The sequence below is a fragment of the Euleptes europaea genome, chromosome 7 (assembly GCF_029931775.1).
Source record: "Euleptes europaea isolate rEulEur1 chromosome 7, rEulEur1.hap1, whole genome shotgun sequence".
Classification (NCBI taxonomy): domain Eukaryota; kingdom Metazoa; phylum Chordata; class Lepidosauria; order Squamata; family Sphaerodactylidae; genus Euleptes; species Euleptes europaea.
In genome coordinates, this window is record NC_079318.1 from 1,119,575 (window position 1) to 1,135,588 (window position 16,014).

General features: G+C 48.3%; 1 protein-coding gene across 1 annotated transcript in view; it reads right to left on the reverse strand.

Annotated features, from left to right (window-relative positions):
* Positions 1 to 16,014, reverse strand: part of MAP7 (microtubule associated protein 7) — a 141,361-nt gene that overhangs the window by 48,279 nt on the left and 77,068 nt on the right. Inside the window, exon 3 of the mRNA XM_056853833.1 lies at positions 12,942 to 13,019. Coding sequence (XP_056709811.1) covers positions 12,942 to 13,019 — 78 coding nt within the window. The remainder of the gene's footprint in view (positions 1 to 12,941; positions 13,020 to 16,014) is intronic.

The window sequence follows — 16,014 nt, forward strand, 5'->3', positions numbered from 1 at the left end:
TGGACAATTTGAACTGCCTGTTTTAAAAAAGATATTCATACTAGTGGGAAGGTTTTAAATGACATGCATGAATTCACTCCACGTTTGTAATGTATTTTCTTTAAGGAGCTAATAGTTACTTTAGAAAACAGAATGAAATTCAGTAGAGAATATGTAGAAACATCTAGCCCCAGGCAATGTCCTCTCTGTTAGTGGCTAAGTACATCCCCAAGGGTAAAGAAGAAGAAGTATTCTCACGGAATTCCTGCCAATTTGCCATCTGTGGGGGAAATGTTCTGTATGAAAATGTATATAGACAGGAAAGGACATCAGCACTAACTCTCTAAATGAAGTATTACACAATGCCACAACTCTTACAGTTTGCTGAGGCAGACTCAGTATTTTAGAGGACCAGGATGCATACAGCAATTATCTGCTGTTTCAACTCCTTTCAGGGAAGCATGGCAGGTATAAATATACAAGAGCAATTTACAGTCAGGCAAGAGATCTACTGAAAGAAAATGAAAGTTTTTGCTAATGAGAGGGAAAAAGGCAGTATCACTCTTTAGCAGTATTCTTTCTCACAAAGCTATTAGGAGTGAGAAGTGTTAAAATTGTTGTTCTTTGTTTGTTGGCAATAAATAAATCAAATAAAAGGACTAAGGGAAAAATGGAAATGCAGGAACATAAACAACACTGGCTACTTTGCCTGCATCTGATCGAGAGGGAGGTAGGGCTGTTGATTCAGTTCGGCCAATTGGTAGACCTGGCCTCTGAAGGGGGACTTTTCCCCCTCCTGGAGTCCAGGTCTACCGCCAAAAAAGCCAGTGGGTAGACATGGCCTCCCAATGGGACTCAGTCGGAGGCCAGGTCTACCAAAGGAAGCCCGCCCCGCCCAACAGCTGATAGGCAGGTGGGGGGGCAGGAACCGCCGAGCCACCAGCCCAGCAATTGCGCGGCTAGAGGGGAGGGGAGGCTTTATCCTTTCAACCATTGAGGGCAAGGGAAAGGGGGACCTGGCCATTCTCCACGGCAAGGGGGGGAGAGACAGTGCGCCCGATCGCCTGCTCTCTTGCGCTTGCTCTCTCTCTCTCTCTCTCTCTCTCTCTCTCTCTCTCTCTCTCTCTCTCTCTCTCTCTCAGGCGCGCCGGCTCTGCAGCCCGGCTGCCGGCGCGAGTGGGCACGAGAGCAGGGGCTCCGAACCAGGTTTGGAGAGCAGCACTCAACGGCCAAAGAGCCGCATGCGGCTTAGGAGCCGCAGTTTGCAGACCCCTGAGCTATTTAAGCATGTTGTCAGACCTCAAACTGAGGAAGACACTCCTCACAAAAGTAATAATGGCAGCAGAAGTTGTTTATATCTAACATTTATATTTTATACATGGAATTTACCGAACAAGAGCAACAGCCCTGGACTCTCCTGGGGCTGCATTTGGAAACTCAGGCTGGGAGCTGGAGGAGGGAGGCTGATCCTGCCGACTCTGCTGGATCAGTATGAGTAGGGTTGCCAGGTTTTTGGGGCGCAGTCTGAGGAGGGTGGGGTTTGGGGAGGGGAGAGACTTCAATGCCATAGAGTCCAATCGCCAAAGCAACCATTTTCTCCAGGTGAACTGATCTCTATCAGCTGGAGATCAGCTGTAATAGCAGGAGGTCTTCTGCTATTACCTGGAGGTTGGAAACCCTACTTGTAGATTATGTACAATCTGTAAAATTGTAGTTTGTTTTTAAGAACATAAGAACATAAGAATAGCCCTGCTGGATCAGACCCAGGCCCATCAAGTCCAGCAGTCTGTTCACACAGCGGCCAACCAGGTGCCTCTAGGAAGCCCACAAGCAAGACGACCGCAGCAGCGGCATTTATCCTGCCTGTGTTACGCAGCACCCAATATAATAGGCCTGCTCCTCTGATCCTGGAGAGAAGAGGTATGCATTATGACTAGTATCCATTTTAACTAGTAGCCATGAATACTCCTCTCCTCCATGAACATGTCCACTCCCCTCTTCAAGCCTTCCAAGTTGGCAGCCATCACCACATAAGAACATAAGAAAAGCCCATGCTGGATCAGATCAACGCCCACCAAGTCCAGCACACCTGTTCACAGGTGCCTCTAGGAAGCCCACAAAGAAGACGATTGCAGCAGCACCATCCTGCCTGTGTTCCACAGCACCTAAGATAACAGGCATGCTCCTCTGATCCTGGAGATAATAGGAATGCATCATGACTAGTATCCATTTTATCTAGTAGCCATGAATACCCCTTTCCTCCATGAATATGTCCTCTCCCCTCTTAAAGCCTTCCAAGTTGGCAGCCATCACCACATCCTGGGGCAGGGAGTTCCACAATTTAACTATGGGTTGTGTGAAAAAATACTTCCTTTTATCTGTTTTGAATCTCTCGCTCTCCAGCTTCAGCAGATGGCCCCGCGTTCTAGACTTATGAGAGAGGGAGACAAGCTTCTCCCTGTCCACTCTCTCCAAACCATGCATAATTTTATAGACCTCTATCATGTCTCCCCTCAGCCGCCTTCTTTCCAATCTAAACAGCCCTAAGTGTTTTAACCGCTCCCCATAGGATAGTTGCTCATTTTGGTTGCTCTTTTCTGCACCTTTTTTACGTGTGGTGACCAGAACTGTACACAGTATTTTAATTTGATCTGTGACATTAAACGAAGTTTATGACTATCTTGGAAAGGGGGGTTGGGGCATTCGGATGGATCCATTTTTGGGACGGATCCATTTGTGAGGGTGGCTGTTCCTCTGAGCCTGCCTTCCCCATTTCAGGGACTCCCTTACGGGTCTTGGGGGTGGAGCCATTCAGCAACATGACCAGCTTGGGGGCTGTCGTTTGGTTTTCACCACCAGGTGGCAAGGGAACCAGGCAGCAGCTTGCACCCATGTGGGTTCCTGGGGCTTTCCACTCCATGGTCCCCCTCCAGCAGATGGGCTGGGGGACTGGGTATATTGGCTGGCAGGTGGGTCGCCCAGTGCTGGATCTGTCCCCATGCTGCGCCAGTGCTACTGTGGTTGTGTTCATTAAAGCTGTGTCCTATTTTTCCTCAATCTATTTATTTGTGGTATATTGATATTCGCCTTTGCCCCTTTCTCTCCCTTGCCCCCAGTCTGCAAATGCCTCATTTCTTTCTCTCCCCTCACCTGTTAGTTTTGCAGTTCAAATGTGTTCATAAGGCATGCCAAACTACAAAATACTACTTCTGTGAAGTTCAATCTGTTGTCAGGAGCTGTGAAGCTTCCTTTAAAATGTGTGCGTTGTGCCAAAGGAAAATGGAATTCCCCACAGAGTTCCTTGGCTTAGTAGTTTTCCATTGGCAGAGTCACCACAGATCCTCCCAATATGCAGAGGATATGGAGGAGGGGTGGGGTGAGATACGTTCCTTAGGCAGTGCTGGGTGCTGGAACACAAAGCAGTAGCAGCAGCAGCAAGTGCTCGTTCCGCCTATTCCAAAATTTGGTGCAACAGGAGAGATGCTATCCTGAATGCTGTCCTCACAGTTTTGAGGAAGGGAGCAGTAGTTTTCAGAGCAACATTAGCAAGACAGCATGTGAGTTTTCTGCAGTTCACAGAAACCACAAGACAGTGTATTTGTGTGCAAGGGGATGATGCTTTGGCAAGGGGGCAAGTATGTTTGTCAGAGGGGCCAGAGGAGCCTGGCAGTTGGCTTTTAGAGGTGTGCTCAAGTTTGGCTGTTTTACGTTGACGATATGAAGTTATTACATTTTCCATCTCATTTTCCATCATCTAGGGCTCAGGATTTTCCAACAATGCAAAAGTTAATTAAATATACTGCATAAAATCAACAAATCAAAAAGCTCAAAACATACACACATCCAGGCACTAAGAATTACAAATCAGTGCAGAAAGCAGGTTTAAACATGGAATGGGACAAAATAGGTTTCCAGCAATCAATTTCAATATGAGATAAAAGAAATGCGAAGAACATGTCATTCTTTCCACCCATCTTCAAAATACAAGCAAGTATTGCTGTAGGCATTAAATCTGCGGATTTACTATAATTATGTTTTGTAGTTAAGTGCCTTTTGCTCTCATACAGGATAAAATCCAGTTGCATCAGTAATTGAACTTTAAATCCTTCCCGAAATCATCTTGTTAATGTTATTTTTTCCACATTTTACGAAGTGCAAGGGAGCTATTTCACTGTACGTTATATTAGTATAAAAATGGAAAAAATGTGCTTATTGAATTTATGCTGCAGGCAGCAAGAACAGAATCTTGCTATGATGCACCATGCATGAAAGTCACCTCTGTATGGATCATCAGCAATGGCCAGTGAGTCAGGCCGAATCCCTGGCCACTGCTGGGCAACTGAGGAGGCATAGTTAAATTGTGGAACTCCTTGCCCCAGGATGTGGTGATGGCTGCCAATTTGGAAGGCTTTAAGAGGGGAGTGGGCATATTCATGGAGGAAAAAGGTATTCATGGCTATTAGTTAAAATGGATACTAGTCATGCTGCATACCTATTCTCTCTAGTATCAGAGGAGCATGCCTATTATTTTGGGTGCGGTGGAACACAGGCAGGATGGTGCTGCTGCTAGTTGTCTTGTTTGGGGGTTTCCTAGAGGCACCTGGTTGGCCACTGTGTGGACAGACTGCTAGACTTGATGGACTTTGGTCTGATCCAGCAGGGCTTTTCTTATGTTCTTATGAATGTACAGGACAGCAGCTGTGAGGCAAATGGTGCCTTTAATTGCACTGCAGCAGTGGCCAGAAGTCCCATCTAGCAAATTCATTCTCCAGCTTCTGATGCAGATCCCATTATTCATGTAACCTTTTAAAACTTTTATTTGTATACAGGTAGGTGTTGTACAACAAGAAAATGATCTGTAGGGATCACTGTGTCTGTCAGCAGATACAAACACAGATAGAAATTTGTGGAATGAGCCACTAAAGCTCTGTTCCATCACCCCCCCCCCCTCCTACACCGGTCAGCAAGCCAGCTAAGAAAACCAAGCCACAGAAAATTACAGGCACAGTGTGAGAGTCCCCAACCTAGCTGGGCAAACCTCGCCAAATCAATTGCTCGGACTTGAATGCAGAAACAAAAGATTTATTGAAGGCTTCAGATAGAGAAGACAGTCTCATGGATTCAAAGTTGCGAGTGACTAGCTTATCGGGGTTACAGTATTTATCTACTACAGGGCATGAAGGTTCACACGCAAGGCATGGGAGGTTACAAGGCAAAGCGGTGCAGCACAAAACATCAAACAGACCCGAAGAGACAGTGAGGGCTATCAGCATTTCAAGGCCGGACTCGGCCCGAGGGAGTGAAGGCAGAAAGCACAGCAGGGGAGGAGAGGTGGCACCTGGGCGCCATGGACGAGGCGGGGGACTCAGGAAGATACATGGAGGTGCGAACTGCTTGTATGAGTTCAAAGGGGTAGAGATGGCACCAGATAAGAGCCAGAACCAGATGGCCCTCACATTCTGCCCCCCTTAAGGCCCCCCTCCCGCGAGTTCGGGAGGCCGAGGCTTCTCGGGGTAGGCGCAATGGAATTCGTGTACTAGTCGGGGGGCTGCCATATGGGGGGCTGCGACCCATTCATCGTGTGCAGCGCCCAGATGTTTCCACCGTACAAAGTAAAACAGTTTCCCCTTTTTCCACTTGGAATCTAAGACCTTGGACACTTCCATGTGGGTATCCCCTCCCACAACAGTGGGCACTTCAGGTTTGGAAGGGGGGTGGAACTGGGGAGCGGAAATGAAAGGTTTGAGTAGACTAATGTGAAAAACGGGGTGCACGCCCCGAAGGGTTTTGGGCAGATCCAGCTCCACAGTCACCTCGTTAATCATCCGGGTAATGGGAAAGGGACCCACATAGCGGTCATTGAGTTTCTTACAGGGTCGGAGGGAACGCAGATTTTTTGTGGAAAGGTAAACCTGTTCTCCCACCCGGAGTTCCCATCCCTGCGTTCGGTGTTTGTCGGCCTGCTCCTTGTATTTCCGCTTGGCCCGTTCAAGGTTCTTCTGTAGCCAGGGCCAGGTAGAACTGACCGCTCGTACCCATTCCTGCATCTCAGGCACTGCCTCGAGTTCGGGGGTTACGGGGGCGGCACCAAAAGGGCCGAAATCAGTCCCGTACACCACTCGAAAAGGACTAAACCCTGTGGAGGAGTGGGGGGCATTGTTGTACGCATATTCGGCGAAAGGTAACAAGTCCACCCAGTCATCCTGATGGTAATTGACATAGCATCGGAGGTAGCACTCGACCACGGCATTCACCCGTTCGGTTTGGCCATCAGTTTGAGGGTGGTAGGCAGACGAGAGACCCTGTTCCCCCACCCCCATGAGTTTCAGGAAGGCTCGCCAGAACTTGGCGACGAACTGAACCCCCCTGTCGGAGAGGACCTTCCTGGGGATCGAGTGAAGCCTGAGGACATGGGTGACAAACATTTTGGCCAACCCCTGTGCCGACGGGAGTCCCGTGCAGGGGACAAAGTGGACTTGCTTGGAAAAGAGATCAGTAATAACCCATAGTACGGTTTTGCCCCTGCTGGGGGGTAGATCGGTGATGAAATCCATGGCGATTACCTCCCATGGTCGGGCGGGGGTCTCCAGGGGTTTCAGAAGCCCTGGGGTTTTACCCCCCCTGTTCTTGGCGGTGGCGCATATGGGACAGCTGCGCATGTACAGTTCCACATCCGCCTTCATGCCCGGCCACCAGAACTGTCGTCTCACTAAATGTAACGTCTTGACAAACCCAAAGTGACCGGCCAGCTTGGCTCCGTGGACCAGTCCCAAAACCTCCTTGCGAAGGGAGGCGGGGACATAGAGTTTCCCTCCCTGCACCCACCAGGATTCCTGTTGCTCTATACCGGATGGGAGCGTCTGCTGCTCCGCTTCCTGTAGGGATGCTTCTCGGAGGCGTTGCTGAAAAGCCTCTGGAATTCCCTTGAGCGAGGGACCACTGGGGTGGCGGGTTTGTGACCGGGTGGAGACCGCCAAACCAAGGACCTCTCCCCTTTGCTCTGGAGTGAATAGCGAGTCCACTGGACGATCAAAATCGTTGCGGTACTGGGGGAGTCGGGATAGGGCATCCGCTAGAGCGTTTTCCTTGCCGGGCACGTGTTTGAGGGTGAACCGGAATTTGGCAAAGAACTGAGCCCAACGTATTTGTTTGGCGTTGAGCTTTCTAGCCCCTTTGAGGGCTTCCAGATTCTTGTGATCGGTGCACACTTCAAACGGGAATTCCGCCCCCTCTAGAAAATGCCTCCACACAGTGAGAGCATGCTTGACTGCCGCGGCTTCTTTCTCCCAGATGGCCCAGTTGATTTCGGACTGGGTAAACTTCTTGGAGAAATAGGCGCATGGCCTTAAGGCGCCGTTTTCGTCCCGCTGCAGAAGTGCCCCTCCCATAGCCACATCGGAGGCATCCACCTGGACCACAAACGGTTTGGTACAGTCCGGGTGAGCCAGGACCGGCTCGGACGAGAAGAGTAGCTTCAAGTCCTCAAAAGCCTGTTGGCAGGGAGGGGACCACTGCAAGCGAGCCGAAGGCAAAGCAGCATTAGCACCCTTTCCCTTGGTGCGCAGGAGGGAAGTGAGGGGAAGGGCCACCCGTGCAAAGTTGGGGATGAAATTGCGGTAGAAGTTGGCAAACCCCAAGAACTGTTGCAGTTGCTTGCGCGTGGTAGGGGGTTCCCAATCCCGTACTGCCTGAACCTTTCCGGGATCCATTTCTAACCCCTGGTGGGAGATTACATAGCCTAAAAAGGTAATGGAAGGCTGGTGGAATTCACATTTAGACACCTTAGCATATAACTTGTGGTCCCGTAACCGCTGGAGGACTTCCTGCACCAGCCGGACATGCTCTTCCATGGTTTCAGAATAAATGAGAATATCATCCAAAAATACCACCACCCCCCTAAATAACAAATCATGTAACACTTCATTGATTAATTGCATAAACACACTCGGAGCCCCAGAAAGTCCGAACGGCATCACTAAATACTCAAACATGCCAAAACAGCTCGAAAAAGCCGTCTTGGGTTCGTCCCCCTCTTTTATGCGGATGCGGTGATAGGCTTCCACTAAATCCAGTTTGGTGAAAATCCGGCCCTCCTTCAATTGTGCTAGCAGGTCTGGAATGAGAGGGAGGGGGTAAGCGTTAGACTGCGTGACGGCGTTGAGTCTCCGAAAGTCTATACACAGTCTTAAGTCGCCCGTTTTCTTTTTAACAAAAAAGGCTGGGGCGGAGTACGGAGCTTTGGAGGGACGGATGAAACCCCTCGCCAAGTTGGTGTCCAAATAGTCCCGCAACACTGCTTTTTCACTGGGGCTCATGGGGTATACCTTCCTCTTGGATAACTTGCCGTCTCCAACAATTTCAATCGCACAGTCAGTCTCCCGGTGCGGGGGCAGTTCGTCACACTCCCGCACATCAAAAACATCAGAGTACTGGGAGTATTCCGAGGGCAAGTTAGGGGTATTGGGAACGGGTCCCGGGGAACCCACTAGGGCAGCCGCCGGGGTACTGGGCATACGATCCCTGTCATGCATGGCGCAGGGATTCTCCGGGAAAGTCAGGATTCGTTTGACCCAATCAATGGAGGGGTTGTGGCCCCGCAGCCAGTTCATCCCCAAAACTACGGGGGCAACTATGGGGGCGATGGTAAAGTACAGTTGTTCCCAATGCTCCCCCACAGTCATGACTACCGCGGTAGTTCGGTGAGTGACGGGCCCCTTCTTAAAGTCACTCCCGTCCATCTGGGAAAAGCGGAGAGGACCCGGGAGACGTTTGCGGCGGACCTGCAACTTCCGGGCCGCCTCCTCACTAATCAAGGTGCGGGCGCATCCCGAGTCCACTAGCGCGGGGAACTCTAAAACTGGACCCCCTTTTGGTAAAGAGAGGTGGACCCGGATATAAACATTATCCTCTTGGGCGCTTACCATCGGTGGAGCTCCTTGCACAACGGACGGAGCGGTCTGCTGAGGAGCCCCCCTTACAGCAGACCGACGGCGTTTTTTGCCGGCGTTTCCCACTCTTCCTCCTCGCTGGACGAGGGGGACGAGGTATTTGTAATCCGCGACTCGGCAGAGTCAGAGGTTGCATTGGTAATCCGGGGTCCCGATGGACCCGCCGAGTTGGCGGCCCCATCCAAGGCGTGCGCGTGTAGCGCCGAGGGAGTGCTCCGTCGTCCCGGAGCGTTGCTTCGGCGTCGGGGTTGACCCTCGGCGGGAGCCTTCTCTGGTTCACTCGGGACGGGACGAATGGAAGCAGGGCGTCCGGAGCGGGACGGGCATTGGGAGGCGAAGTGACCTTTACCTCCACAGACCAAGCATACCCCTGCCTCGAAGCGTTTGCGGCGCTCCGCTGACGTGGGGCCGCTACCGCCTGGGGTACGAGGTTCACGGACCCCACTTGATCTGTCTCCTTTCGGTTTAAAGTCGCGGCCGGAACGTTGCTTGGACAAGTATAGGAGCTGCTTCCTATTTTCGATGTCGGCGGCGTGGCGCACCCAACCCTCGACATCAGGAGGGTTACCTTGCATAAAGGCCCAATGCTGCAGGTCCGGGTTCAGGCCCTCTCTAAAACACTGCACACGGGTAGCCTCACTCCAGTCCAGAATCCGACTCGATAAGGACTGGAACTCGCTCGCATACTGCGCCACCGACTTAGTCCCTTGGCGCAGTTGCATCAGAGCGGCTTTGGCCCGCTCCCCCAGATTCGGGTCCTCGAACCGGTTTCGGAGGGCGATCATAAAGTCATCCAAACTCCGTAGCACAGGGGAGCGGAGCTCGTACTGTAACACCATCCACGCGGCCGCTTCGCCTTGCAGGAGGGAGGCCACATACTGGACCTGGGACTCTTCGGAGGTAAAGGTCCGGCCCTGCTCCCGCATAAAAATGTCCACTTGGACCATGAAAAAGGTCAACTGGTCCCCCGACCCATCATACGTGATTTTCAGGTCCCGGCGGGCCGGAGTGCTGGGAGGAGGCGCGGGGGGAGCCGCCGGTGTCCCATCCGGAGGGTTACCGGGCGGAGGCTGAACCTTCAGCGCGTCCATGGCAGCAGCCATCTCCTGCATCACAATCTGCATGGCATCTATGCGTTCCACCATGGCTTGGCGTTCCTCCTGCCACTGTCTCCGCTCCTCATCCATCAGAGCGTCCCTACGAGCGGGGTCGTCCTCGAACCCCGTACCCGTCAAGGCCAAGCGGCGGTGCTTTGCCTCGGTCCGGGAGAGTGACCAACCTTTCGGAGAATCCAGCCAAGTGTTAAAGGTGTTCTTGGGTCTTGTGCTCGGACCCGGTCCCGGGTGCGGCATGCCTGGTACCTTCCGCTTGGCTTCCTCATCCTTTGGGTCCGGCTTCTCCGGTACGCCGCTTCCGTCCGGCGAGGCCGGAGGAGTAGTCTTATCCTCGTCGCCTGGCATTGCTGTCCCGTAGGGCACAGGTGCAGAACGAAGAGGCAAGGACTCGCAACTTAGTGTGAGAGTCCCCAACCTAGCTGGGCAAACCTCGCCAAATCAATTGCTCGGACTTCAATAAAAAAGATTTATTGAAGGCTTCAGATAGAGAAGACAGTCTCATGGATTCAAAGTTGCGAGTGACTAGCTTATCGGGGTTACAGTATTTATCTACTACAGGGCATGAAGGTTCACACGCAAGGCATGGGAGGTTACAAGGCAAAGCGGTGCAGCACAAAACATCAAACAGACCCGAAGAGACAGTGAGGGCTATCAGCATTTCAAGGCCGGACTCGGCCCGAGGGAGTGAAGGCAGAAAGCACAGCAGGGGAGGAGAGGTGGCACCTGGGCGCCATGGACGAGGCGGGGGACTCAGGAAGATACATGGAGGTGCGAACTGCTTGTACGAGTTCAAAGGGGTAGAGATGGCACCAGATAAGAGCCAGAACCAGATGGCCCTCACACACAGTTTGGAACTGAATGGGCTGTGTGGTGGTTAAGTAACGGTGTGTCTCTTTATGCTTTGCACATAGAGGATACTTCAGCTTTTCACATGAGATTGTGGTCAGTACACGCTAGATTGCCCAGTCAGGTTTTACTACTACCCCAGAGATGCGACAGAGGGCATCTTATGTACAACAGAATTGCTCTATTTATTTTTATGACAGAAAATTACAAGATGGATCAGAGGTCAGGCTGTGTTGTGGCAAATATCCACCCACCCTCCCTCAGTTTCCATAGCTGTCCTTTTACCTTTGACATGAGTCTTCTATTCTCACTTTCCTAATCTCCTGCAGTGGCATCTCCTTGACATCCTGTCTCAACAGCAGAAATTCTAGTGATAACAACACCCACACAGACCAAACATTTCCTCACATACCTCCCCAAATCATGGCAAAAGCTTTAAAAAAAAAAAAGGATGCCTTAATTGCAGATGGTAAGGGGATGGCAGTGGCTTTTCATACTTTCATACTTTCTGATAATCTGCCTATTCCTGATCAAGACTTTCTATATTTTACATAGGGATGCCAGCTTCCGGTTGGGAAATACCTGGAGATTTTGGGGGTGGAGCCTGAAGAGGGCAGGGTTTGGAGAGGGGATGGACTTCAATGCCATAGAGCCCAATTGCCAAAGTGGCCATTTTCTCCAGGGGAACTGATCTCTGTCGGCTGGAGATCAGTTGTAATAGCAGAAGATCTCCAGCTACCACCTGGAGGTTGGCAACCCTAATTTTACATGAAGGGTAAAGTAACATTCTGCCCTTCAAAACACTAGTTTTATGAGTGATCATGTTCCTTGGTAGTGTAACTTGAGTCCATCAAGAAGATCATGAATGTAAGTCAACTTAGGTCCAGAATGTAAATCAACTTAGAATGTAAGTCAACTTAAGTCCACTCAAAAATGGCAATAAGATTTAATTGAGGTACAACAACAAAACCTTTGTTTTCATGCTGTCTTCCACCAAATGTAACATGAACCAGAGCCTAAGCATAGGCCTATGTAACTCAGCCATGCTTGTACTCCACCACATGTAAAATCTACACAACCTGCAGTGTGGTCATAAGAGGACCTTAAGATTTCAAGATCTAGTTTTATGGGAGAAAGTATATTTTACACATACTCTTTCACTACGCTGCTTACTTTGTTATAAACATCAAATTATAAGCAGTTTATAACCCCTGAAAACCATCGGTACAGCCCTGACCTGGATAGCCCAGGCTAACCCGACCTTGTCAGGTCTCAGAAGCTAAGGAAAGGTAACCCTGGCTATATTTGGATGGGAGACCACCAAGGAATACCAGGGTCACTACGCAAAGGCAGGCAAACCACTTCTGAACACCTCTTGCCCTGAAAACCTATGGGGTGGCCATAAAATGGCTGTGACGTGACAGCAAAGAAAAAAAAGGAAGTATGTTCATTCATGCATGGGAGTTTTACCTGAGGCTCATTGCTGGCTAGACCCACACTTTCCAGTTGGGAATCTCTGCACCAAGCTCTCTCCAAGCTCAAATCAAGTCCCGCCCCTTTAAATGCTGCTTTGTAATTGGCTTACTTCACAGTGCTCACTGTGAGAGAAGATTCCCCACCCCAAAACCCAATTGCAGCATAGAAAAGCATTTTAAGAACAAAAAACAAAAAACGGAGCAATCTGAAAGAAGAGGGGGGGGGGAGAGAAATCCAAGCCTCAGTTTTCAAATGCCTTTCTTTTGCTCAGAAAGAGCCCAGAGGAAGCAGGCAGCATTTGAATCCCCGCCTCTCTACACGCTGCTTTGTGATTGGCTTTGAGATCTTCCTATGGCCCAAGCTTTGCCTTCTGCACAGAATTTTGAGCCGGGCTGAGCTCAGGGGAGAGGGAAGAGTCGGGTTTACAGGGGAATGGGAAGACCCGGACATTGCGAGTGCTGGCAGCGAGGTCATTTCTAATGGATGGAAAACACGTGCAGAACTCCAGGGAACAACCGAGTCAGACAGGGGGCGAATGTGAGTCCAAGTACCCATGCATAAATGACCTATGACTCACCTAAAAATTTTTCCCGTTCTTCTCTCCTTTCTCGCGCAAGTCGCTGTCTTTCATCAACTTTCAGTACTGGTGCAGAGTCTTCAAAAACAGAACAATAAAATATTTAAAGATCTCAAATCAGACATACAGGATTCTAAAATCTATTAACAAGCAACTTTAAAGAAGCACAAGTAGTTGTGATTTGAGCTGTTTCAGAATTTGTGAAGCCCAACACATTCACCAATTAACAAGATGTTAATAGTATGAATTTTATGACATTCTGTTTTGTGCCTAAACAAAAAGCACTGTCATGCATGGTACCTAACCACTTCTTAGAGTAATGTCTTAGGCCTAGTTCTCACTCAGGTGATAACCCTCTACCTGAACCAAGCCTGAAGTTCGGTTTTCTTCCATACAAAAAAACCAAACAAACCCTCAACCCAGAAAATTGTTATGCCAAATAGAAGAATTCTGGCCTGGCTTATTACCTGACATTGTTTTGTTTATTTTTGGTATTTTGTTTTTGTATAGAAGAATACTCAGTCATGTGAGCGTAACCAGCAATCTGAAGTGGTACAGCCCAGGTAAAATTTTAATCTGTGAGAATTAGAGGTAATGGAATGCAAATTAAACTTTCCATTGACAGACGGGCACTTTCCTGCTTCTTCCCTCCCACGGCAGCCCTTGCATTTCCACAAAATGCTGCTGGGTGGGTGGGTGGGGGGTGAGAAGGGATGCGAGGAACGACGTAAGGGGACCCTGCAATGAGAAGGGGGAATCGTTGAGAAATTGCCAATTTAGTCTGAATCCAGCCCAATGTGTTTTGGAGATAATTGAAAGGCAGCATAATAGAGTTGCCAACTTCTAAGTGGAGTAAACAATAGTACAAGGCTCAAACACTCAAATAGCAAAGATGTATATTTGAAAGTTACAATAGTGAAAGTGCAGGAAGTGACAAAAAGGAAACTTAGCACAAAATATACAAAATATACAAAATATACATCTTTGCTATTTGAGTGTTTGAGCCTTGTACTATTGTTTACTCAGCCATACTTTGTTAGTACTTGTGCATATTTATCTCAGCTGTTCCTAGTTGCACTATGGCTCAGAAAATGCCAATGTTTTCGTTCTCTAATGCAGAACGAGATAGGATTCTTAGAAATATGACTTCATTGCATGATATTGATACAGCCAAGCTGCCAGACTTTGATAAGTTGTTCAATTTGAGCAAAAAGAAAATTCGTTATGAGCTCCATGGTTCCTCATTGAGCGACTATGCTAAGGCAATGATTATTCCGAGGGGACTTCGGATTCAGAAAGCCCCAGCTCTCTTTGCTGAGAATGTTCCTTTTAAAGAGAAATGGGCAGCTATTTTGAATAAGTGTTCTATGGACCTTATGCTCTTGCTGATTGATCAAGCATCTAATGAAATTGCAGATTTATCTTTACAAATAGATGAGACTAACAAAGATCTTAAAAAAGAGTTCTCAGATCAAGAATTTAAACATCATATAGACAAATTGGAATCAGACTTAAAAAACTATTCTTCCAATATTAAAGCTTACAAAATGAAAAAATTTGCAAGAGATAGGGATGATTACGAGAAGAAAAGGGTATACCATTGGGAATATGTTGATTCTAACTTTAGACGAACTTGGAGAACAACCCCACAAGATGATTCGAGATCAGAACAGGAGAGCTTCAGCTCCTTTGAGTCAAACAAATCCAACTTCTCAGACAGAGGGTATCAGCTCCGTTCTAAAGGACAAGCAAAAAACTTTTCATACCCACCCCGCAATCGAGGGTTCCAACGAAGCAAACGATAGTTGTTAATCTATCTTCTAGAATTCTCACTCATGCTGAGTTAGAGGTACTTGATTTGGGGTTAGGTTTTATTCCCACACCTGCATATTCTTCTTTTCAAACCCGTATAGATTTATTTAAACTTTACCGGAATATTAAGTTACGTGACTTTTTCAAAAGTCAACCCTCGTCATCATTTAACCGCTTTCCCTTTAAGAGAAAATCTTCATTCATCCCCAACACATCGAACCATTTAATAAATACATTCCAATTTTTAGTGAATCAAGACGTTGAAAAATTAGAACAGCATCATTGGAGAATCCCTCCTAATATTTCCAAAGCACAGCAATCTATCCTTAATGACTTAGCGAATGACACCTCCATAGTAATACGCCAAGCTGATAAAGGAGGCGCTATCGCTGTATTGGATTTTGAAAAATACCATGCTGAGAACATCAGGCAACTTTCTGATCCTCATTTTTATAAAAGGCTTTCCAGTAACCCTACTCAAAGAATTTCAAAAATAATCCGGACAGTAGTGAATGAAGGATTATCATTAGGATACATTGACAATTACACAGCAGAATTTCTGATTGTGCCCTACCCCCGTACCCCTTTATTTTATACACTACCGAAACTCCATAAGCACCCCACCGATCCTCCTGGTCGTCCCATTATTTCCTCAAGAGGGAGCATAACCGAACCCCTATCTCAAATGCTAGATTATTTCTTGCAGCCGTTTGTTAAGGATACCCCGTCCTACCTTTTAGACTCAAGAGACCTCATCAAGCAGCTAGAAGGCTTCTCGGTACCGCCTCAAGCCGTCCTGGCGTCCTTAGACGTGACGGCTTTATATACTAATGTACCCTTAGACATAGCCCGTAATATTATTTCTGATCACCTAGACAGTCGCCCTGACCACAATCCTCCTACACATTTTTTGCTAGACATCTCAGACATAATCCTGGAGAATAATGTCTTTCGTTATGGAGATGATTTTTATGTTCAGACCAAAGGGGTGGCAATGGGAGCCTCCTGTGCCCCCTCTATTGCCAACCTTTATATGGTTGCATTTGAGAAACGTTTCATTTTTGATAATAACCCCTTTAAAGAGGAGATTTTTCTGTTTAAGAGATATGTAGATGACTTGTTGTTTTGTTTTTCCAATTCTGAAGTATTTTCCAAGTTCACTGACTGGATTAATGAGCGTGATCAACACTTACACTTTTCAGGGTCATGCAGTACAGAACACATTAATTTTTTGGACCTCGAGCTTTTTGTCAACAAAGAC